At 36.7% G+C, this 26,345-nt stretch overlaps 1 protein-coding gene across 1 annotated transcript in view; it reads right to left on the bottom strand.

Moving 5' to 3' along the window:
• Positions 1 to 4,128: 4,128 nt before the first annotated feature.
• The window catches only part of LOC107187502 (neurotrimin-like), a 173,761-nt gene continuing 151,544 nt past the window's right edge, over positions 4,129 to 26,345 (bottom strand). Inside the window, exons 5-8 of the mRNA XM_015575621.1 lie at positions 22,483 to 22,611; positions 19,843 to 19,980; positions 13,785 to 13,934; positions 4,129 to 4,379 (exon numbers count right to left, since the gene is read on the bottom strand). Of these exons, the coding sequence (XP_015431107.1) occupies positions 4,129 to 4,379; positions 13,785 to 13,934; positions 19,843 to 19,980; positions 22,483 to 22,611 (668 nt within the window). The remainder of the gene's footprint in view (positions 4,380 to 13,784; positions 13,935 to 19,842; positions 19,981 to 22,482; positions 22,612 to 26,345) is intronic.

The following is a 26,345-nucleotide window of genomic DNA, read 5'->3' as shown; positions in this document are numbered from 1 at the left end:
TACAAGAATTGCGGATTAATCATTGTAGTTGTTTGTAGTTAAGGGTTAAACACGCAAGACATTTCAGAGACAATATTACATTTTGATACGCCTATTGAACGGAATAGTTAGGACCTGATCGTATCTGACGTTGTACAGAATTCGTATATTCAGTACTTTTCCGGAGTCGATTATACACGATGGCATCCGCTGTTTTGGGGTACATTAAAATATTACCCGGATCGTTGTTGTACACATCCCTATACATTAGTTCGTATTCGCTACCTTGGTTACTGTGTCAATACCGAAGGATGGAGGGTTCACGAATATTTTCACGAAGAGTCTTTGAAGCCGTATGAGATCACAGATTCTCTCACGAAATCATTCGTCGCGTTTCTTGTGTACAGCACGCGTGTGTAAACATTGGAAATAAATCCACGATAAATAACTTATGGAGAAACTCTGTGAATCTTCATATACCCTGGAGTTGAATAAATATTCTGTAAGATGATAACTGATTTCGTAAAATTATAGTCACCTGTTGTTCGTCGCAAAATTTTGCACGAACTTTCGAACTCGTTTGAGTTATACAGAATAAACGTGTCTATTATTCTCAATTTCAATATCTTCGAATAAGAACGTGAAATGTTTGAGGGACAGATTTCGAGAAATACTAAATGCCATGAAAACTAATTGCACTAGGCTATCGAAGATGAAACAACAAATTTCGAAACGGAAATTCGTTAGGAATGCTTTTATGTTGTATAGTATTTCCACACGTTACAGAGACGTGTGATCAGATACTCGAAATTTCTGTTTGGGTTCAAGAAATTAACATGTCGTAAATATTGTCGTACTGCCATGTTGTTAATTAACACATGATAAGTACTATGTTATTAAGAGTTTCATCAAAACTTTGTTTCGAACAATATGTGACTGTAATTTAAACAAGTTAACGGTTTTATGTCTGTACAATATTTACATATTCCGTAGGAATTCATCTCGCTTCTCGGTAAGTAGTATATGCCGTCATCGGTCAGCCACCTATGTACTTTCGATCTACTGCATTACATGGGTACTCGTGCAACTAAAAATTTACTTTTCCAGACAGTCCAAATTTTATGACGCTACTAACAATTGTTCCGGTTAATTACGCTTTTGTAAACATTAATAATTATCATACCAAAAGCTCGATATACGACATACTTTCTTAACAAATTCTTGGACATTACAATGTTTCATGAATTATAGTTACAATGAACTATGAATGTCTTGTTTAGGCTTGTCATGTGAATGATTAAAAAATCAAAAAAAGAAAAATAGTATAAAAATCAATATATTAAATTTTTTCGTGTACCTTTCGAATGTTTATAGAATTTAATTGAAAGTAAAAGACTGAAAATACATATACATTCATATTCCATAGGAAAGAATTATACATTAATTTTAATATATCATTATTGTTGTAAAATGAATGAACTAATCAGTACTTTTTGTCGGTAAGTCAATGATATAAAAAATAGTATTTAAAGCAAAGTTACGATGTATGTAGCTTATGTATGAGTTATATTTACAAGGGAAAATACTTATTTTTCGCACCTATTATCCACCATACAAATTTTACTCGATTTGAAACATGTAAACGGTATTAAATGTCAAACAATGTTGTCGAAAATTAATTCGTAAATCATTTGGAAACATTTTTTGATGGACTGTAATCATCGAAATTATTAACGAATGATACTGAATATGTGTACATAGACAGGACTTACGAATATTTCAAACCTAAAGCTATGACTAGCAAAAATTAGAATTAGAAGTATCATGTGTAATTTATAATATTGCCGTTAACTTATTCCTTATAAATTTGTTGTCATAGTTCTTTAAGAAACGTTAACTCAATATTTAATTCCATCACCTTGTTCAATGAAGTTCTTGTACCATAAAGTTAATAGGAAGATCCATTTTTATACATGTTTCAAATATATTGACTTTATAACACAAGAAGAATAAAATACATTGCAAACACCTTAAAAAAGAAATCAAAGTTTTCTAACAAACTTATTTTTCAGGAAGAAAATCTAGTACACAAGTATGGCAAATCGCCTATTGATCTATCGATACAATATACAAGCATAAAAAAAGAAACAAACAAATCCTCAGAAGCGAAACCGATCAACTCCAATTTCTGAAATCTTTACAATTTCGATATTTATAATATATTTCCTGCTATGTTTCATATCTCGCAAATTAAAGCATACACCCCAAACAATATTCCATGGAATCTGTCTCTTTCTTACATTTCACACTAAATTTCAACAGAAAATAATATTTAGTAATACTAAAATATTTTAGTGTACAATATTTAGTACATATTTACTTTCATTTCCATTTCACATAAATTTCTATACCTGTTTATGTTACCATGGGTAATAACGAATTATTATCATCACGATACAACTTCCAGAATCGATCAATTTAGCTTCCAAGCAGCGTTTAAATAAAATCGTACACTTTCAACCTGTAAGAGGTTCACACAGAAAATCCCACTTGACTCAAATACCACCGATCTACATTATTTACAATAAGTGTAAACCTGTAAAACGCAATAACACAAGAGCTCTAATAACGTTAAACTCGACATTTGCTTTCATTTTCACCCAAAAAGAAAACCATCATCATTTCCATTTGAATCCCGCTCTCCGTGTCCAATAGAAATTCCAATCCTGCCGAAACATTGGCAGCCCCGTCACAAGAAAGAGTTCAATCAAGGGTTACGATCCCTGCGAAGATTCGATCCTTTCAAAACAAACTACTCCCAAAAAACTCATCGTTCTTCGGGGGTAGCCAGCACGCAAACAACCCTGTCCCTAGAAGGGAGTTCGCAAATAAACTGTTTCAAACATGTTCGACCTAAACGTCTGACGAGGCGTTTAAGCTGTTACAGCCGAGTTTGATGATGGCGAGGTATTTAAACCGAAGATCACTTTCGAACAGTCCGATGGCGTTTTAAACTTCGAACTCTCGAGACTCTGCAAACATTCTAGATAGTTTGATAAAACCTTCAAAACCTTAAGCTGCAAGATTCGCGATCGTCGCTCGAGCGATTCGAGATGGTAGGGTATCGGAGGTTTCACAGTCAGTTATTCATCGATACCCTTGTCCCGTAAATTACAGCCGATCGAAAGTTTGGAGTTGTAAACTTCCTCAGACTTTTTGGTGTTTGAAACGTCATCAGACTGTTTGGAGTTGGAAACGTCCTCAAACTCTTTGGTGTTTGAAACGTCATGAGTAGACTGCGGATTTTATGCATTTATAGCCTATAGAGCTCTGTGATATACAATGAAAAACAAAACTTTCATCGGATCCAACGAGCTTTTTATTTTATTCTGAACCCAATAAGATGCTTAAGAAGGACAATAAATTTCCACAATTGCTCCTGTCTTTATAAATTACTTTAGAAACTTTTATTTTGCAGAAAAATCCGCAGTCTAGTCATCAGACTGTTTGGATTTTCAAACGTCATCAGACTTCAATTCGAACCCTTCCCCATAATCAAACTCAGCTTGGAACTTCTTAAACTCCTCGTCAAATGTTCAATCATTTCGTTCCTAACGCCAGCTATAGCCTGTATCCACAAGGTGAACCACCGAGACTAATGTCCCTTATCCATGAACTACTAAATAAAACTTATCAAACAATGACAAAATATGACTTTAGATAAGCATCGTTTTCTTAACAATTCTATTTCGTTTTCCTGTATGAAAAATCCTCCACGAAATGATTGAAAATAGTCAAGTAACCGAAGAGCATATCGTGATTCCTGCCAGCCTACATTGCAGTAACGTAGCTAAAGGGTCAAACATGTTTGATTACCCACCACTACTTGTCCCACTGGTCACACATCACGGTCGGGCAGACCTAGCCCTAATTCCACGAAACACCACAGAATCCATAATTTCTTCGTCGTTGCCACGAGTTCCGTGTGCAGACAGGAAGAGACTTTCATTTGAATCCTCCGCCAAGATCAGTCTAATCCGTGCGTTCCAGCGTATTCGACCCGGCGAATTCGTGCCCGTGACCCATTACGACCCGTCGAGACCCGGTTCGAACAGTTTCTGATGTGATTGATCCCACAGAAAGACCCACCTACGTCGACAGACCGGCAAGGATAACGGTGACCGCGGTGATGCCCAGATTAGCGAGCAAATGACGATCGAATAGCGACGAGGCTGTCGCCGACTGGAAATCGATCTGCTCGTCCTCGGTGTCCAGACTCTTCGGCATCGGCTCGTCCTTCATACCAGCTGTCTTCCTTTCGTGGCTGTGATCGATCTTCCAGGCTTTCTTCGATTCACGCCGCGTGCCGGGCCTACGCGTCGTCGGCGGACGATCGATCTCTGAAACACGACGGGTTTCGCGTGTTAGACACGGGAGTATCGTGGAGTATCCGTTGTTGCGGAAGAAATGAATATTTTAGAATTGGAAACCTCGAGTACAGGCAACCCCGCGTACAACGTGGGAATCCTATAGCACGGTTTCGCTTTGACGCGGTTCGGGAGTTCGAATCGTCGAATAATATGGTATTCTTGTAGCATGGATGAAGTTTCTGTGGAATAGTGTGGTTCTGCTTAGTTTTGGAAACCTGCCTCTGAAATGGTGGTATAAGCCGAGAGGATGTGATTTTCTATGCAAAAAAAGTCGATAATGTGGAATAATATTTTTGGGTATGATGTTTTGTTTCCAAGACAATCAATTTTTTAGATTCATCTAAAGTGTACATGTTTATAGTGATAATAAGTAGAAAGTGAAAATCCTATTCAATTGACGAACGATTTGAAGAACCGTGAAAACTTATTTTTTATTATTGTACAATCACATCCTTTCGGTTTGTACCACAATTTTCTTTCACCCATAAAAAATCAACACACGACAAAATTAACGAAGAACTAATGGATTGTTGATCAATTACTGATTGATTTGAGTGGAACCAGAGGAGAATTATTTTTAAAAATTCATTATTACAGTGCCATGATTCATTTTGATGAAGATTGTTCATAACACTGAATGTAATTTACATTTTCTGTACAACGTGGAGAATTAATGAGTGACTTTTTTTTAGCATTAGTTTGTACCATAGTTTTGTATTATACGAATTTGCATAAAATAGCCATTTTTAGGAATCTAACCACCGTGTTATAAGGGAGTTACTTCTATCGATATGAAATTTTCACCGTGTATTTCGAGTGGTTCGAGTGAAAAATAATTGTCGCGCTATTTACGCGAGAACTCTGAATACAGATCGATGACTCTATGGGCTTATCAGTTTCCCATAAATCCGAGTATTACATGCCCCGTGCTGTTACTTCATCAATGTTAGCTTAGGGGGAGGCCATTAGTTCACCGCCGTTGCTCGTGATGAAAGGTGGAACTGTAGCCTGATTAATGAATAAGTACGCGTAAAACGGAAGGGACACCTTGATAGAACTAAACAGAAAATAAAGACACCATCGTTATCGTACAGAAAGAAACTAGAAAAAAAGATATAATTTCTTTATTTGCTTCGATTTTATTTTGTTATTGAACCTAATTATAGGTATCAAGCAAATTGCATTTTTCTTGAAGATCATCGATGTCTGTTTTCAAATAACTACATATTTTTTCCTATTGCGTCGCGTAGCTAATAAAAAAAATACATTCTGATATGTCCTGTGATAGAACCTTGAAAAATATATAATTATTTGAAAAGAAACGTCGATGTCCTAGAAAACTTCGAGAAAAAAACAACGTCTGCAGGGTACTCACCCCTAAATACCATTCAAATAACGTCTAAAACATTTTTCGCGTTTTCACAATTAAAAAAAGATATTCAGGGGGTCACACTGAATCTTAGTGAAATACTATTTCACTGGTGTCAACATTCAAGATTCAGAGTAAATGTTATACTTGCCCTAAAAATAGAATTCCTTCGTATCTAGAAAATGATTCCCGATAAAGTAATTCTCGAGAGAGACCAGTCGTCGAAAATAATGACAAAACACTGCATTAAAAAAAAAAAAATTAATTTCCATAATTTAAAACATCTCCAAAAATATTCTAAACCGATAAAACTCTTTGTCGTACTTTCCCATATACACCTCGATATTGAAAAATCACCTACTCTTGTGTGGGCTCTAGACCAAAACCTCCCCAACAGTAGTCGCAATTGGTTAACTAAAAGTTCGCGAGTATAAGCGAAGGCTAAACCCGCGGTTGAGCCTCCGTCAGGGATCTATCAATCCTATCGAATTCGGTCTATTCATACACACAGTAACCGCATAAAATCCACCCAGGGATCGTATTCCGCCTCGAACATCGAGTTCGATCCGCGTGTGTGCATCTCGAAATTTGTCCCGGAATCAATAGAGAACGGCCAGATGGTGATGGTGGTCGGGTGTTGAAACGAGAATAGGGCCGCAAACGCGTCCAGGATATCGACGCCCGTCAATGTAACCGGGCTAGTTTGGCGTTCACGATGACGATAACGCACATTATCGGCGATCTGTTCATTAATAAAGATGAACAGAGCGCTGGTGGGATCTCATCACGCCGTCAAGTCTAGGCGAGGATTTAACGGCCGTCAAACTGTTATACACCACGGTGAAAAGCCGCTTTATGTCGGATCACGTGGTATGTACCAACCTGGGCTCGGCAGCGAAAATGACGCGTTGCGATATCTCGACCCGATTGTGCCACCCTCGAACCACCCCTGAAACCCTCACCTTTCTACCCTTTGCCCCCCCCCCCTCGATCACCAACCAACGACGAGTAATCACCGGAAAAATAATCGGCCAACCGATCGGGGACCGATCGCGGCTACGCCATCGGGCTTTGACGTATTGGAATGTCGTCCACCAGCCGGCGTGGCGTCCCGCAAAACCCGGAGAGCCTCTTGTCACTTGCACGCTACGTCGAACCCGTCGAGTGTCCGCCGATGATATTCATTCTCCAATTCCCGCCGGCTCGATCGGACCCGGTACGAAAGTAGTAAGCTCGGCCTTAATTACTCGTCTAAAAAGACAAGATGACAAAACGCGCTGTCCATTGCGGTGGCGGACGTGGTCGATCATTCGAGGAGCCATCGATAGGCTACCCCTAACCCGAGCGTATCGATAGGACTACTTCGTTTCATATCGGAGGATTCCGTTCGTGAAAGTTTTGTTCGCGAACGGTTTGTAAAGGAAAAAAAAAAGAAAACTAATGGAGCCGTTTAACGGACCAGACGTGGGTGTAATTGTAGCGGGTTCTTTTATGGTTTCAAACGGCGAGGATTTTAATTTATCGAACGTTCGTCCGCCTTTAATTGCTCGGAAGAGAATTCTTGGAGGATTCATTGTAAAGGAATTGCAGTGACGGAATTACATTCGTGTTTTTTTGGGGGGGGTATTTGAAGGGAGAAAGTTTTAGTTGAGAAACTTTTTGAAGAGTAATTACTCGATTGCTGTTCACCGCCGATGGATCGTATATTGAATTTGCATTGTGTATTAATGAAACTTTATAACTAAAGTCTTTTTTATAGACTTAATTAGATTTGCGTTTCGAATATTACCGATGGAAATTTTTAAATGGAAGAATAATCTTATTCTTCGTAGTTAAAATACCTACGGCAATAGGAGAACAGTTCGAGCAAATATTATACCGTCCGTGGTTAGGTAATCAAACTTGCCCTTTGTTTATGCCGGTTTGCATTGTTGAATTCCATTTCGATGCTGTAATTACAATTGTTTCTGCGCGGTCTGTGCAGCCACGATTACGATTCGTCACGCAGCATTCTACCTGCCCCCGTGTTTAAATAACCCTGCAGAGTTGTTACAACATAGACAATGGATGCGCGAACGAAAGTGCAAATGTATTGTATGTTTAGAAGGTCTCCATGTCGGAAAAGTGAAACGAGTGAGATTAAAGCTGGAACTATTAAGCAAATGAAAATAACCTGTCAGTATACTCTTGCAACGATGACTAACAATTTATAACCATATACAGGGTGTTCCACTTAAAACAGGCCACCTAAATATTTTCTCTATCTGTCATCATACGAGAAATATTTTGTACGTAGTTTAAATGGATTCAAGAGACGAATCGGATGGGATCAAACATTTTTTATAAGTGTCATTTTTTAATGGTTTTTCAAGGTGACCCATTTTTCTTTACGTATATGTACATAATTTTTCCTGTTGTATGTTATAGCCAACATTAACCCCTTTCCTTATGACATCGAGTTGAACTCGTGGTGGCGATATTCAATATGGGTTTCATAGACATAAATATTATTCATTTTCTTTGAGTCGAAGTGACATACTGTTCTGCTGGTATTAATATTTAAGATATTAGAGTAAATGTACACTTGCAATTAGTACATAATTCATTTTGTTTCTAGGAAGCTAGTAATAATAAAGTATTTCCGAAGACTGTAGACGTCAAGAAAATCGCAAGGCAAGAGGATAATATGCATTTATCCAAGTATAACAATATGAACTTGAAATGACCTTGAACTCTAGAATTTGAAATTTACTTATAAAAAATTTACTCTAAAAATGTTCAATCCACTTGTATAATTTTTTCCACCACCTGATTCGTCTCTTGAAACCATTTAAACTACGTATAGAATATTTCTCGCATGATCACAGATATCGTCGGTAGTTCCAGTGTTAATATTCCATGATTTAATTGGAAAAAGAAACTTCGATATACTGCATAGTTTACATGAAATTCCTAAAATTGATCTAGTATTATTCGAATCGTTTTGTAGTTGCTTTTTTTTCGGACAGAAATTATTCGATACACGAGTACAATGTTTTGAGGGCATTACCTTCTATTATGAATCATTCACACCGCGGTCATTACGTTTACGCTGTAGCGTGTTGCTTCGCTGTGTCAGGTAGAGAGGGCGTTCGCATTCAGATTTCATCAAAAAGGCAGGGAACAGTAAAATGGCGGCAGGGTAATAACACGAAAAAGCCGAAATCGATTTTACCTCAACTATAACAGTTATTCCATTTGCATTGTATTATTGTTAAATCAATGGTAACTAAACTTTATCTGATTTTAATTTCTAGAAAATATACTACATAAAAGAATTATTGATCCTTTTAGAAGTTGAACAGATTTCCATAAAGAAGCAACGCAAAAGGATAATTTTAAAAATTGTGTCTACTATTTACGTAACTAATTTCAGAAAAAATAATAACTCCTCGGAAAAATTCTATTTAAAATTTGAACCTCCTAAGACTCAGAAACCGAAAAAATTTTGTATAAAGTAATCTGAAGTATTTTTAACAATTGACTAAAGCTTCTCCAAATGTAATTTTTGAAACGTTCCACTTTTTCGCGACCTAATAGCGTGTAACTTTAACTATTTACTGGAGCCCATAACTGAGCACCAATGTCTACGAACGACCATAAACGTCCTGCGTCACAGACGACGTTAAAATAAACATTTCCTAGTACCATTCTGCCATATATAATTCAGTAGATGGATCTATCTCTCTCTCCAGCATCTCCCAAGAATTACATACGAAACACAAAATCAGAAACGTTAAACTCCCCAAAATGGCAATTATTACAATATTACTATGCCGAAATTATTACAAAATTATTAAATTTACGAAAACAATTCGCCAAAAGAGAAAATTACAATTCTGACCGTTAAGACGACGGAAACGCAACTAAAACCATGCCTTCCATTACCGTCACGTTAATTTGCTCAGGAGCTTGGAGTCCACCTCAAAGTATCCCCTTCACGACTCGCCCCTCATAGGCCCACTCAGCCTGATTGTCCGCTAAATTTGCTTCTCCTCAACATCGAACGAGATCTCCGTCGAAGTTAATCGACTTTAATGAAGCATGTAAGCCGCAGCTCGTTCTCCGCCGCTAATTATTGCTAACGTAGTTAAACGTGGACAACGCCGCGGGGAAGAAAAAGATGAAGAAGAAAAGAAAAAGGAAAAAGAATCTGAGGAAACTCGAAAGTGGCTCGGGGGTACGCGGGGTCTGTTCAATTAGATGGCGGGGGCAAATTACTCGAGGAGCTCCGCGGTGACGCTTGTCGCGCGCTTGATTTACAATTATCGATAATTAAGTACCCGACCGAGCGTTCCCTTCTTCTCGCCATTCGTCAAATTTCTTCCTCCCGACGCTTTCTTTTTGCACCCTTTCGATATGCACGCTTGTTCCCATCGCGGAAAGCTTGTCGATACTATAAGTCGATAGGTGATTAATTACCTACACTGTTCAATACCTACAAATTTTTTGACTTTTCAATAAGCGTTTCTTATAGATCTTCATGAGATGAATACGAATTTGCAAACCGTATCTTTCTAGCATGTCCAGTTTTTGAAAAAACCAATTTTAAGGAAAATTGCAAATTTTCAAGTTTAGAACTGTGTTGTGATTTTACAGTAATAGTTATGCAATTTCTTTCGACACGAAATAATTCTCTGGACACTTCCGAACAAAATGATATACATTATTATTATATTATAGATATCTAAATATGTTTAAATAATGTTTAAAGTGAAAAGGACACCGAAAACGCATCACTTTTTGCTGATATTCTTTGCAGATCTTTCTGCATAGGAATTACTGTACTTGGTAGGTCGAAGAAAATTTAATGAAAAAATTCGGTTTTATTATAGAAGTACACTGTGTGGCATAACTATAAGACCACTATAATACTTTCAATTCTTACATATTGTGGTTAAAATAAAACTGAACCAAGTATGCAATGTCTGAAATCGTATTGCAACATAATATTTCCCCAGAAAAGGATATATTATATTCCCTAGAAAAGAGTAGTTCGTTTTTATTTTAAATACAATACGTAACGATTGAAAATTTTAGAGTAGTGTTATAGTTATGCCACACAGTGTATGAAATTCTTATTAGTAGTGGCAACTCGGTTGGCTGCTGGATAGATACTTTAATTACTGGAAAATTACTCTTTGGATGCATTGTAGATATTCCTGCGCTATTTTTTTCCGAAAATCGATATTTAAACTTAATTCGGGACATTTATTCGAGACTTTTCACGTGATGTGACGCTGTATTTGTCCATCATTATCCAACGTGATCCAAAATACGGTTCCCACGATATTCAGCCCTATGCTCTCCTTCATTCTAGGATAAATTACGCTACTAACGTTGTTAGCTAACGAGAAACGTCACTTCAAGTTCTTAAACATCTTTTGAAACGAACCTCAGCCTTAACACAGTGGGAAAAAATGTTTGATATAATTTCGCCGTTAATACGAGCAAAGAGGCTGCCATTAAACCGTATCGGTGTACGAAATTTCACGTCTTATGCATTTTTAAAGTAACCATGAAAAGTGTAACATGTATTGAAATTACGCGAAAAATATAAAAATGGGAACTGATGTGATCAAAAGTTTGTTTGTTGTGTAATGTCAAAGTGAAATATAAATTAATCAAAATTTTCAATTTCTTTTGAACTTTTAAAATATTTTAATTACCAGATTATTAATATACTTTCCTGCACAAAGCCAGATGCACTGTCACGATAATAAGTAACTTTCCAACATTTACATCGTTGTTTGTTGGTGGAGAGGCGTTTGTTTATTCAATTAACTTTACATTCAATGGCTAAGTCATTCCCGTAGAGTGATAGGCATTGAAATCACCGACGTGTTTTTATGGAAATGAAACACGAAGAAGAGATACAAGGGTTTCATAATTGTTAGTAAAAGTTGAATGGGCAAAGTGTTGAAGGGACAAGAGATCCTCGGTTAATGTATCTCGAGGATAAGGGAATTAACTCGACGGGATTAATTAATGTAACGTCATCGCGCAGAATTTAACCGTTTCGTAATTAAGGAACGCTCGGTTGGTTTATGAAACCTTTGCGAAGGAGAGGATTTCCTGCTTCAAATTATGTGCATTTTTGAAAAATGAATTTACAGATCCTTCATAGTAGTAAAAAGCCTGGAGGCGTTTACATTTTGCAATTACGTCATTTATGTTCCTAGAGTGAAACTATTAGGTGCGACAATAAGTAAGACAATAAATAAGTAATCTGCTATTTCTTCACAAATTTGGTATTCGTTTCCATAGTAGTCAAGGGTGTTTAATTTATATTCACAGTGATTATTACTTAATTCAAGATCGAAAAGGTACTTTGAATTTAAAGTAGCCCGCCTCGTAATTTTCGAGAGGGATCATTTTTTAACGATGAACTGAATTATATAATAATATTGGCTATAATGCACTAAAAAATGAAAAAATATAGGTCAATACTAGTTTTCAAAATGGGACATCTAGACCTTATTAGTCCTTTGCAATCGGATCATATGTCCCAGTCGGTCTCAATAGTGACAGAAAAAATGATAACTGAAAAATAAGTTTACTCATTGAAATGTCTCAACAAATAGTTAACAAAGACAAATGGTTGATAAAATAAGGTAATTAATTACAATATTGTGAATGGTAACGTGTATGGTAACGTGTTCACCTTGGGTGCTGAATATGTAATATATCTTTCTCTTTATAAATTGTATTCATAAAAGTAAATAATTGAATTTGGAATCATTTATCCTAGCTCATATTGTAAAAGTTACCTTGGGACGTATTTCCCAGTCAGTCTCGAAAGGATTAAAAAACAATGGATTACTTATTGGTGCAATTAATATATTCTAATTGGAACGGATATGTTTCAACAAATTTTATAGTAATATTTAACGAAATTATTGTAAACGAAAGAAGCTACGAAATCAATGTAAAAAAATATTGTTCCATTAAATTAGGGGGGGATCTAATTGTTTAGAGAAGAATGAAGGGTCGCATTGAAGTTACTACAGTCGCGTGAAGTTTGAAAAGAATGACAATTTAAATATAGCAACGTACTATGGAATTGTCGATCACAGAGAAATAAATGCAAATGTATACGATTTTATTACTGTCTATAGCATAATTCCCGCGATGTTAAGCCGCGGAGTCAGCCGATCGGAATGAAACGCGGGGTCCGAGTTCCCTTTCGGTCGTTTAACTTCGCGGAACGCTTAAGCCCCACGGCGGAAGTCCGTCTTTGATTCGAAACAATGGCCAAAGTAGAACGGCATTTATTAAGTTGAATTAATTGACTGCGATAGAGTGGCTCGAAAAGGCTGAGCTAAGCGACTCCGGTAGGTCCATCAACAATATTCAAGTGGGGCCACTCTCTTTCTCTCGATCCGATATTATCGAGTGGTTGCAGAGACCCGTGTAATTAACAGAAGTTACGATAACGAGAGGATTTCGCCAACTGATAAGTAGAAAAGTTTACCAGTTATGAAATTGCTGTGCAGCTGCGGGACCTGAATAAATCATAGCAGAAACAAAAATTCGTTTTGATTGGACAACTTGGTGATCTCTCATTTCAACACGCTTATCGTTGCACGCGATAACAATGAAAATAGAACGTCCGTTCGAACAGTGGAATTTTGTTGAGCTTTTGTAATTTACCGCCATCTTTGTAAAATATTATAAAGTTACGTTTTTAGAGAGACTAGAAATACTTTGCTATCAAGTTTAATTGAACACTTTTTATAGTGGCTTGATACCAATATTGTATTAACTAATGGTTGTAAAATAGAAATACAATACGTAGATGCTGCATGCATTGTAATTCTTTATGAATTTAAATTAGGTCAACTCTGTTTGAAACGAAATTAAACAAGACTTAAATATTATTCTTTTACACTGTTACGTTATCTGCCCGTTAAGTAATTGTCAAATTAAAATACCAGTACCTGACGATCAGTGAAAATTGTACTTACTATAAAGTTTTATTTTCCCGTCAGTTTCGCCCAGTGAATTGGTCGCCAGGCATCGGAATGATCCAAAGTCCTGAGGTCGTACGGACTTTATGGTGAGCCTCATCATTATCTCGTATCCACTCGGTATTGTCTCGACCTTATAGTTGTTATCTATGAAAGAAAGAATAAAATATACCTGTCCTTTTGAATTTCACTGTACTCCTCATTGTTCCCTTCTATTGTGTCCTTATTCCAATTTATACTCGATGAAATAAAGGTCTTTCAACATAGGCATTTCATTTCGTAAATACGAACACTCTCGCCAACGAGTTACAATCTTTTCTATCCCACATTTAACGATTCTAAAATACCTAAAACAAATCGCACTGAAAAACAAAATTGATTCTACAACCCAATACTTTCCACCTATTCGTCAGTCAAAATAATTTCTGGATCCCGTAACAGGATCATAATCTCTCTCTCAAAAACAAAAAGTAACCAACTCTCATAATGGAAAAAATACGGTGCCAACGTTTCACCCCTTTCGTCCCGATGTTCGCAAAACACACGCGCGAATTATCCGCCGTGTAGAAATGGGGTAGGGGGTGGTCTGGTCACGGCCAAGTTACGCCTCTAATTTCGTTACCGTGTAATTACAGTTGTCGTTCGTTAAAAAGTTCGCTTGTTTTATTACCGAGAACCCGGCGACCCGCCTCGCCCGCTGAAGAAGGCACACGGACGGACGGGGTAAACTTGCAGCCTGTTTATGTGCCAGGGGTCCGGTAAATGTTATGAAACCTTGTAAAGTGGATGCACGCCAGAGAGGCCACGCGTAATTCGCCCCGTGTGTCATTTTACGGCGACGTCCAATGGCCGGTGGACCATGATGTTTTGGGCGCCCCGACAAACCGGTGATACGGGGTGGCGGCGGCACCCCAGGTATTTACTCGTGACTTATCATGATTAAACCGAGGAAACGTGTACACTGGACCCATAAATTATGCACGACACACCGAAACGGGATGATATATTAGGCGTACAAATTAATTCGGCGGACCCATTACATTGAACCGATTATATTTCCGTTTTAAATTTCGGTGTTCGCCCGCCCTTTCGCGGTTTTATGGTGCTTTAACATTCGTGGAAATAACGAGGGTTACTTTTTTTCGATAGAATATCACGGGCGGAAAACATGAGACAGATTTTCCGTTATTTGCAGGGGGTGCACTTTTTACGTTCGAAACGCTGTCAAACAATCCTATATTACGAAAACTGTGTTTTTATTTGGTTTCGAGATTAATCGGTCTTTTGAACACTGCAAATATGCCCTTGGCTTTTTATCAAGTTTCGTGGACTTGTCAGCTTTTTCATTCTGTAAACACTTTCATGTCGGATGACGTAGTATGTAGTACGTGTTTTCAAAAACGAAAACGTAGTAGTACGTGTTTCTTAAATAAGAACTAGAATAGTAAAAAATAGGAAAAATCGCTTTTCCTATATGTAGAGTGTGACAAATAACAGTTAAGTAGTAGTTTTTAAATATCTTTAGTAGTTTTTAATAGTTTTTTTTTAAAAGAACCACTGATTAGGTAATCCGTAAATTGTTATTTCACTTTTTAAGGTGAGTTTTTAATATTGTGTTTTTCGTAGATTTATTATATGATTCCCACGTTCCACTTGGACGTCTTATTGCGTCACAAAGTTTTTAGCGCGACTAGTTTTCGTACTTCCTCACTTCACGGGCAGAATTAACTTTATGTGACTGTTTCATACGAAGAGAACAAACACTTGAGCACAACAATCACTATTTCTTAACAAGATAGATTAAATAACTGAGAGTTACGGAGGTGATGTGGTCTATGTACAGAGACGTTGACTGATTAAATAGTAAGACAAACTACGAGAAAAGGAGAATCTTTGCTATTGGCTAAAAACTGTCGAGGTTTCCCGTAAGGCTGATTGGTCGATTCGGTGGGTCACATCCACGCGAAACGGTAAACGTCCAAGGAAGCTTCCTTCCTTGTCCTAATCCATTATACCTGGATTCCTTGAATCAGTCTTTGTCAAAATTTAGTAAAAGGCTGAATTACGAGATAACATAAAAATCAGAAAATCAACAATCATGAACTTACCATGTTTTTTTTTCGTATGGTCTTTAATTGTATATGAATTTTCGTAAATCAGCATTCAAAATGGTGAAAAAAAGAGCTGAATTAATTTGTAAACCTAATATCAGGCGTATGCAAAATTAATGGCCGTTTTTCTGTCGACAAACTTTATCACGTTGGTTGCCACAGTGAAAAAAGCCGCGTATATCCCAACACACTTTATTTCGTTTTTTAAGTCATAAGTCGTCGAAAATATATGCGTTTAGTTAATATAGGCTGTTGGTCTTGTTTTAAATGATACTGCGATATTATGTTTGCGCAAAAATTTTGGAACGATATTTAAATAATCTAGTTTCAAATCGTTATTAAGGTGTTTCAACGTCTGTCACTCGAAATACATTGCAATTATATTTTACAATTCTTGACATTTCTCTGGTAAAAAAGGTTCAAAGTTCCTATCGATAAAAAAAAAAACAAATCATAGTACCTACACTAACTCGAATGCGACGTTCGTGGCTTATGCAAACAACTAATAGAGTTAACATCGTCAACAATGTAACAAATATTTAGTAACAATTTCTGTTAATTTTCAATATTTTTCCCTTCATTTTTTACCATTCAAACATTCTACAAACCATTTCAAAATATCGTTTCTTAACCCGTCAATCTAATTTTTCTATTAACATTCTTCACTTTTATATTCCCTTCCAATCCGTACTTCTGAAACGTATCAAGCACCGAGAAAAACAGATCACACAGCAATTTCCAGAATGGGAAAATTTGGTCTCTCCCCGTCCACTATACAATATTAACATTTCGACAGCGTGCAAAACGCAGAGTAATTCTGTCACGTTCGCAAACGCCCAGTTATAAAAGCAATATTAATCACATTCCAACGTTTACGGTATCACGCCGATATACAACATTTTTCTCTCACGCAGCGACAACATTCGAGAAACCCGTGATTTATATTTTTCAATGAAAACCTTGTATTGTACACGTGCGTGCGTGTGACGTGTGTACACAAGATTCTGCGTTTCTTTTCCATCCTCGAAAAAAATCGACTGTCGATCAAACACACATTTCATTTCGCGAAACGTTTATACCCGTGGGGGGTAGGGAGGGGGAGGGGGGGATGAAACGTCGCGCGTCGACCATCGAAGAAGAAACTAGAGGAAATTCTATCACGTGGCCATCGCCTGGCCGAGAAACAATTTTGCGCTCTGTTTCGTATCACTTTTTCAACACCTGGCCCGGCGCCCCCCCCCCCCCCCCACTTTTGTCCGTGTCTTTCTTGTCGTCCATTTCGTTCGGTTCAATCTGTAAGTTTAACGAGTTCCTGTCACGCCACGGCCGAAAGTTTTTTTTTTCCCTACGCTGAAACACTCGACGGCCGGTCGACGTATCAATTAATTCAGAAATAAATGTTTCCACACACTCGCCGCGGCAATTAACGGCCAGCGGAGGGACAATAATTCACGTTCCGAATGTGAATTAAGATATGTACGGAATATCACGCGTTTATTATTAATTTCGTGCTGGCCAGGGATAGCGGAGGGCGGCTTGGTTATCAATTAAACCCGTGCATGCAGGCACGCGCGACGAACACAACCTCTCAGGCGTTGAAGCTCGGGTCGCCCTTTAACCCTTTCATTCGCAAATTATTTAAAAATTACCAAAGAAATATTTTGTTGTATTTTTGGGTATATTACATGACATATAAATGATTGACAATAACATTTCAACATTCGACATTGTTTAATACCGTTTTTCATTCGTTGCCCTTTGTCCTCTATATTGACGAATTGTTGTTAATAAATTTTTCCCATATCTCCAAAAACAATGGAGATATTCAAATACCAATTCTTATTAAGCCACCCTGTATTTTCGACGATGTATGACTTAAAGGGGCATTCTACTCTGACATGCGATTTTGTTAAAATTTGTCAAGAATTTTGTTGGTGAAAGATATTTATGCCAAACGTTTCTCTTATATGTTTATCACTTCTTAAACTATAAACACAAATTTCGTTTGATTTGAAGTATGAAATAAAAATGGCGCTGCAGCCCATGAAAGTCGACCACCTCGAAAAAAATTCTTATTGGATCACACTGTATATGCGTGTAGTTAATAGAGGGTGTTGGTCTTGTTTCAAATTATACTGCGATAATAATTTTACGCAAGATTTCGTCACGGTATTTCAATAATTCTGCCCTTCTTGCAATCTACGTGGCATTAATATTTGGGTGACTTGGCAGTCAAAGCGTTATTAATTATCGTCAAGGGGGTCTAGACCTGGCATTTGAAGCGAAGCAACGATGTTAGAGCGAAATCGTCGTGTCTAGGGGTAATGAAGTGAAACGAATAAAAAAACCCGTACAGGTTTAGGGCTCGGAAGAAATTATCACGCGTACACATACGAATATAGATCGTCTGGAGATTTTTTTTAACGGCGAATTAAACTGGAAACGCTTAAATCTACCTTTATGTCCGTTGCGGTTTATCATGCTTGAATGGTTTCAATGGTTCAGGGATTTGAGCTGAATGAACTGGATATTCAAGTGGTAAATGCGACAATTTCTTTTGTTTGACAGAATAATCGGGTGAACTGGTTAGACCTGCGATTTTAAATCGTGTGAGTGATTGTGCTCGATTTTCCTACGTTTTATTCTTCGACGTTCAGAGGTAAGTACGTTTAACTGAATACGTACAATCACCTCCGAAAGTTAGTTAACGAGAAATCGTATTTAATATATGTTTTTGAAATGGTGGTTCACGAAAAAATGTTGTTCTACATTCTTGATTTATTTTTCAATTTAGAATCACATCCTTTTGGGTTGTACCGCCATTTCGGAAATACCCTGTGATTCGTCAAAGTGCTCCTAAAGTAAATACTCAATAGTCTAGTGAATCTTCGATAAGTGGTGAAAGAAACAGTAGAACGTTGTATCCCATGGTAATATAACGTACAAAATTTTTCGTAAATTTAAACAGTTTAGAGGGAGCGTTAACTTACTTCCCGAACCGACTGTATCGAGCACTTTAGACACTGGCGACCGACAAAGTTTCGTTGAAATTTGATGTACATACTTGTTTGCTCGCCGAACTCAGGACGCCAAACTGAAAATATCTTCAGCGACGAATCCGACAGTAACCGAATATAAAGAAAATTCAGTTATCCAGGAAGTAATAAATAAATCATGCTCCCGTCCAAAACGAGATCTCGCGGTTCCGGTCGCCAACGTATTTGCTATGAAAACGAAGTTTTTCGTTATCGATCGCCACTTCGTTAACAGTAGTCAAAAACGGAACTGGGTGTTATAATTGGAATATTGGAATATTGAGTATCGATTGTTTAACTTTCTACATTTTTCTATGAATACAGAGGATATGGAATATTTTACTAAGTCGTGATACAGTCCGGTAGTGATTGTACAGAAAAAAATAAGTCGAAAAAATTGATTAAATTCTGTTCGTTTGAGGTTTCGTTTTCGAGAATATCGAATTTCGAAAATTATCTGAAACGCGTGTATTCGTCATGGTAGTAAGTAGAAACGGAATGCATTGCACAGACACGCTAACCACGTCCTATTTAGTAAATGCACGCGTATCCAGCAGGTATTCAAATTCGATTCGATCTCGAAAATGAAGTCTTAAATGAAAAAATGTTATTCCGTTTTTCGAACTTATTTTTCCATGTAGAATCACGACCCGGCCAGTTGCACTACAATTTTGAGGACACTCTGTATACCTACCTTTTCCTATGTGTATATTATAACATGTCGATATGTCACATAGGTTTTCCTTTTTCTTGAAACGAATAAAATTCTGGAAAATATTTTTCCATCGCGGGTTCTTCATATGGATACACATAAAATTCAAAATACATGTTTGTTGTTGTGATTCTATACGCTTCTTACTTATTGCACTATTTTCTTCTTTTTTAAAAGAAAAATGAAGTCATACGAACCGTTTGTGATCGTCTCGTTCGATGGCCTCGTCCAATAAGTGATCGGTCTTGGGTAAGCTTCACTGCGACACTCCAATGTAAGTGCCTGGCCCTCATAAGCGCCCACTAACTGGTTTTCAACCCAAACCATCGGTTGAACTGTCAAAAAAAGTTCTAATAATACATTGGTGTCCCGTATTACCTCATATATTTATACACTATAGCAATACCATCACTCTCAACGATTAAATACATGAGATCAATTTGTAAAAGATGAAAAACAATACTGGTACAAATGTTTCTATTTCTATCACACTGATACTAGGCACAGCTTGTTGAAAATATGCAAATAGATAAATTAATGAACTTCTTCAATTTATATATTGCAACAAAAGTTGCCAAGAATTATAGGAAATACACTGTTATGAGGTATTTTAATAACTTTTGTAAGAGTTTGCAAACCTATCATTTTGAATGCTTTGGTAATCCCAGTATTACCCCTCAAAAACACGATTGGTACGGAGAAATTTTCTATTTCCTTAAATTCCTTTTACACAGAAAATATTTTCTTTTAACCTAATTATCTGCCATTATAAATATAAAATCATTAAATAAAAAAATAAACAAAAATCTTGCTACTGCCTGTCAAACTAATGAAAAAGAATGGCATATTCACGGTCCGTGTCTTTAAGGGTTAATAAAGTCCCATCGAAATGACTGCGCCAAATTAAACGAACCTAATACCACAAAAAAACTCACCACCACCACCACATAAACCATTCAATTCGTATTACTAATATTCGAACAAAATAAGATATTCAAAGAACAGAATTACGTGAACCGTTTGATTTTCTCGAAAATCCTGTAAGTCCACTTTTTCCACCATTTGCAACCCTAGCAACGGTATTATCGATTTCCTCGAAATTGAACTTCCAGCAATTTCAAAACAAACTGCCACACATTGTAATTCAGTCCAATTTACAAACGTGAGACCCGAGATATCACAATTCCCTTTCAATTTACTTCAATCTATTGTCAAACTCTAATCCGCTCGCTGACAACTGGAAGGATACTCGTACGATGACTATTTTCGTGGTTTGTGTTAGTAGCGAGGAATAACTAGTTCGCGGGAATGAATCAGCCCGACACGGAATCACACGACAAAGCTCGCGCGGGCGTTTCTAGGGCCCTTATTTTAATCAATCCGTGACAGTCTCGACAGGTCGGCCCGTGATAGCGGGTGGCCTCGACGCTGCCGCAGGCAGAAAATATTTAAGGCGTCGCTTCAGCTCCCGGAGACAATGCTCTCCCTCTGCATCTGTCATTCACGATGTCCCAAGTGGCGTCATTATGCAGTGCGTTCGCGAGGAGATCCGCGAGAGGGCCGCGTTGCGAGACCACAAATTGCATTTTCGAGCATGCGTGCGTTATGAACCCCCCCTCTAACAAGAAATTCTTCAGCAGCCTACATCGTTAGCACTCGTAACCCGTTACTTTCGTTACACGCGAGTTACACCTGATATTTTCACGCTGAGAAATGTCGATTTAAATAAAAACAAAACGAAATGAAATAACAGATTGTAGGAAAGAAATTGTAGCCTCTGATCTAGAATTTGAGCAACTTTTTTCTTATATTTTTAGCAGCTATTGGACAGATTTTTTTCGAGTTCACGATCAACAATCAAGAATTTGTTTATAGGATAGTTTGATCGCAGTGATGAATTGCACGTATAAAACAGAGTAAGAGTTTTAAGAGCATAAGGATTTCTTTTGTAATCGCGATTTAAAAGTGAATTAATGGTTTCCTTATCGATAAGCACTGTGGTCAAGAAGCTTATTAATCATAGTAGAAATTGCAGTAAGAAATTACAAGTTTGAAATATACCGACAGTTCTAATGACATAATGATTTCTTTATTAATCCTGATTTGAAAGTAAATTAGTGGCCTCGTTATCAACAAGCACTATGGTCAAAAAGCCTATTAATAAACTAGCGACCAGTAACATATTATTAGCAAATTAAGGTTTATTGAAACATTTCGTTACTTATTTATTCCACAAAATCAAAAAGAACAACACTTCAAGCAATTTAATAACGCTACACCTAAGACGGGTGCAGCTTTTTCATTATTAATCAGCTCAGGTGTAGATCGTTGCACATGAATGAAAATTATTAACATAAGTTCCATTCTTTACTAAAAAATTTCACAGTGTACTCTACCCGTTCCAGGGTAGAATAAAATCAATTACGTTAAATACTTAAGTTAGTTAAGGTAGAAACTCAATATGAATTAAATTCGGTCATTATCTCTATGTCCATTAGCAGATATACATTTAAGTCAAATTTATAAATAAATATTATAAAGATGGCTCTGTTAAAAAATACTATTTAACAACGACGACATTTGGCCTAAAAACGGCAACTAAAAGTGTCTTCGAAGAGTCATCTCCAAATTCAGTATAATAATTACGTAATTAATATAACATGAATGCAACACATCTATTTCAATTAAAAACGTGTATAGAGTCCATTTAATCTTAATTGTCGAACAAAATTCGTACAATGTTCAATATAATAACGCCAATACTAAAATGAACATTGCATATGTACACCAATTTAATATAATATCAAGGTATTAATTAGTTCATTCTCGTTACTTACAGTGAACAATGAGAACGATCCGCTTGCTGACTGTTGGCGGCACTCCATTCGAAGCTATGCAAAGGTACGGTCCCATGTGGACGCGCGTGACACGTGTTATTTCTAACTCCGGGCCCTGAATGCTCGCCACTGTAACAAAACGCGTTAATGCTGACGTTATTCTCTAAAGAATACTGTATTTTGTTTGTAATGCAAGCAAGTGACCGTTTCCCACCTGAACGATCTTTCTTGTCTATCGATAAACATATTTTTTTTACCCTGGATTCGCATCATAAAGCGAAGCTAAATTCATTGGAAGTTATTCGAGGATCGATAGCTAGGGTAGACTCGCAAATTGCAGGTATGACCATGGTACTGTTATGAGATATTATGGCATAAATTATGCGAATGGCCGAACGACTATTCCGACAGTTCATATTGGAATAAATGGTACAATCATTATTAGAATATCGACGTTTATACATTTGTAGCATCTTCTATATTGAAAGTACAGTGAAATATAGAATATAATAAAATTTAATACCATTCGTGTATTATTGTTAATGTATTAGAACCCCTAATACTGGAAATAAAACTCTGTCGAAATGTAATTTTTATGCATTAATTTCGAAAAATTATAAAATTGCAGAAACTTCCGGTGCCTAATCAATATAAATGTCGAGGCTAGATCACATTACAATAAAAAATTATATTATGTTTGGTCCCTGACGAATAATATTCTTTCTTATATGTATACATTAGTACTTTATAATTATAATTAACGATGTTATAAAAATTATGAAGTGTAGCACTGTTTAGAGTTAGTAGTAGTATTTAATGTCCGGTATTAAAGTTTGCATAAATATATGTGCCAATGTAAATTAATAACAGTTTCAAGTAACATCTGTGCTAACTTTAAACACATACTATTTGATTCGAAACCGTTACTACAGATGTAAGTTTCGTCCATTTAGAATGTCAATTAATTATCAACATTCGTAAGATAGTTAAGGAAAAACATTTGAAAACTGTAAAATGTGTGACGATCCAATTTGCAGTAAAATTTTCAGAGGAGACTTCGCGAGAAAGATTTCACGTGGTTAAAATCAAAATCTTTGGCACGGGAACAGTCCATAAATTAAACGAAATAATCCCGAAGTTTTTACGGAGGAACTTTCCAACAGATTACGACATCCGGTTTTAAGTCCCTTTGGAATTAGGGAATCACACTAAAAACATCCAGTATCGATCGAATCCAGGAAGATTTGTAGAAGAAATATTCCAGATTGAAATCGATAAAGCTTCGATCTCATATCACGTTATTCGTTGCAAATTATATTAATATTTCTTCGATACCTGAAATATCGACTTTCCTGTTTCAACTTTTTAAATGAAAGTTCAGATACCCGAAGGCGGTAATAAATTTCACCATTGCTTTAATAAAATATCCAATCTATCCATTAAATACTCTTTTTGTTTCCAATGATTCTAGTTGTCAGAGAAATACGAATTTTATTTCAACGCACATCAATGTGGTTTCATCGACAATACAATTGATCACGTAAATTTTATTACACTCCGACTGCGCAGCGAACGCATTTCACTACAGAGTTTAATCGATAACTATAGTTCGGTGTAACTCGATTAATTGTCTTCGACTTCGAAATTGTTTGGAACAGCTGTGCTATATTCACGTTCAACTAGGGTTACATGGTTGAGTGGCGCACACCTGTACATCTGCTAAAAATCTAATGGACGAAATAAAAGGAGCATGAATAATGTCGTTTCTCATTTTATTTCGAAGGAACAGAGTAACGGTAATTTTTCATCTACAAGAGTATTTAAAAAAGAATGCAGTATCATACTGAGTATGACATACATATGTTCGTAAGAAAATCTGGTTAACGCGTCGGCAATTAAAACAGGCCAGAAGTCCTTCTTTTTTAATTTAAACTTAATTTTAGAAGTGAACTACTTATATGGTAATATAATACTTCATTCATATTTCCTGTAATTAATTTAATTTAATTTCATATAAGAAATTTAGTTTCTCTCATAATATGAATATAAAACACAAGGATATCTTTTCGGAGCAGCGACGATTCACTTCTAAAAACGTTCAGAAACCAATCCTTCAAATACTATATCAATCACATAGTATTTGTAAATAACAATTAGTGCACAGAATATTTCAAACATCTGTTCAAGGTGTTGCAAAGAATAGTATGCAAACAAGATATTTCAAAAATCTGTTTTAGACATTGCAAAGAATATTATAGAATGTATTTCTAAAATCTGTTCCAGACATTGCAAAGAATATTATACAAAATATTTCAAAAACCTGTTTTGAATATTGCAAAGAATATTATACAAAATATTTCAAAAATCTGTTCCAGATATTGCACAGAATATTATACAAAATATCTCAAAAATCTGTTCCAGATATTGCAAAGAATATTATACAAAATATTTCAAAAATCTGTTCCAGATATTGCGAAGCATGTAATGAAACGAATACCGTAGAACACTCGGGATCGTCGAGATTCTCAGCTGCGCGCGATCAAGAGGAGCACGTCTCTTTAAACACTTGTTGAACAGAATATTTAACCGGTTTGAATTCGAACCACGTGTCGGGCTGCTCACCCTTATGCAATTACTAGAACCATTGTCTCTAGCCGTTTCGAAATTACCGAGCAGGAACTTTTGTCGGGATTTGTCGGGGAGGGGGGAGTCTCCAGTTTTCATTTTTCCCGATCGACAGACCGCTTCGGTCCGTGCGTGTCGAGCTGCGAGATGACAGGAACGGTGGTGTGGGAAGCGAACAAGAAAGGTGGAAACGATGTACCGGACGGAATATTTTATTTTCGCTCTACTTATCGCCTAATGGAATCGGTGATCGAATGGCCGCCGTGGGTTCACGAAGGAAGCGAATGAAGGGTAGTAAAAAGGAGTTACGACAAATGCTTAAAACGATTCCCCCAAAACTGAGCACGAACGATAAAAGATTCATCCGGTGAATAAATCACCGGAAATTCATTTCTATCTTACGGCCGTCGCGGGAAAATCCTTTCGTCCTCGCCTTTACATCCGCGCCGCGTCGACAAGGGAGGAGGGATACGAAAATATTCTAGCCCACCCCTGGTTCGATAACCTCGTAATTTCCTGTTACAACATTTTTCGAAATATTTGACAGGCCGGAAAATGAAATTCCGGCGATGATAATGGGATTTTTCAAGCGTTCGAAATATGCTCGTGATGTATTTAAAAATCCTCCTGGGGCTTTAGGTCCACAAATATTTGTGGAACGGAAATCTCAATGTAAATTCTACCGTAGAGAAGTAGGATTTGTTAATTATTACCTTTAATTTTTTCAATCGATTGATTTATGTGCTCTAATAATTGTAACATCAGTAAATTTATACTGTTAACCCTCGAATGGTAATGTGGGTTTTAAAGTTGTACTTGGTAACGTGGAGTCGTAACCGAATTTTTCGCATTTAATACTTTTGGGGAATACGTTAACCCGTTGACTGTCAATGTTTTTAATCCTGAGGTAATATATTATGGTAAGATACGTTTCTTTAGGTCATTACTATTAATGATGTAATTGTTTACGTATTTACTTGGTACACTCGTTACTTTTGCTATTACTCTGTTACTAATTATATTTACAAGATCATAAATGTTACTGTTTAGAAATTTAATGTTTCTTCGTGTAATTTAATGGCGCCGGTCACCAATGACCACCATGACAGTGAACATGTTAAGATTTCCAACACTCAATAAGGGTACGGAAATGACAATCATATCATAACAATCTTTAATCCCAGCTTTTCTAAGCTTTATCACTATGCTCAACCACTTCAAAAAGTCAGCCTTACACC

The sequence above is a fragment of the Dufourea novaeangliae genome, unplaced genomic scaffold, assembly GCF_001272555.1.
Source record: "Dufourea novaeangliae isolate 0120121106 unplaced genomic scaffold, ASM127255v1 scaffold89, whole genome shotgun sequence".
NCBI classification, from domain to species: domain Eukaryota; kingdom Metazoa; phylum Arthropoda; class Insecta; order Hymenoptera; family Halictidae; genus Dufourea; species Dufourea novaeangliae.
This window is presented reverse-complemented; position numbering and strand designations above follow the sequence as displayed.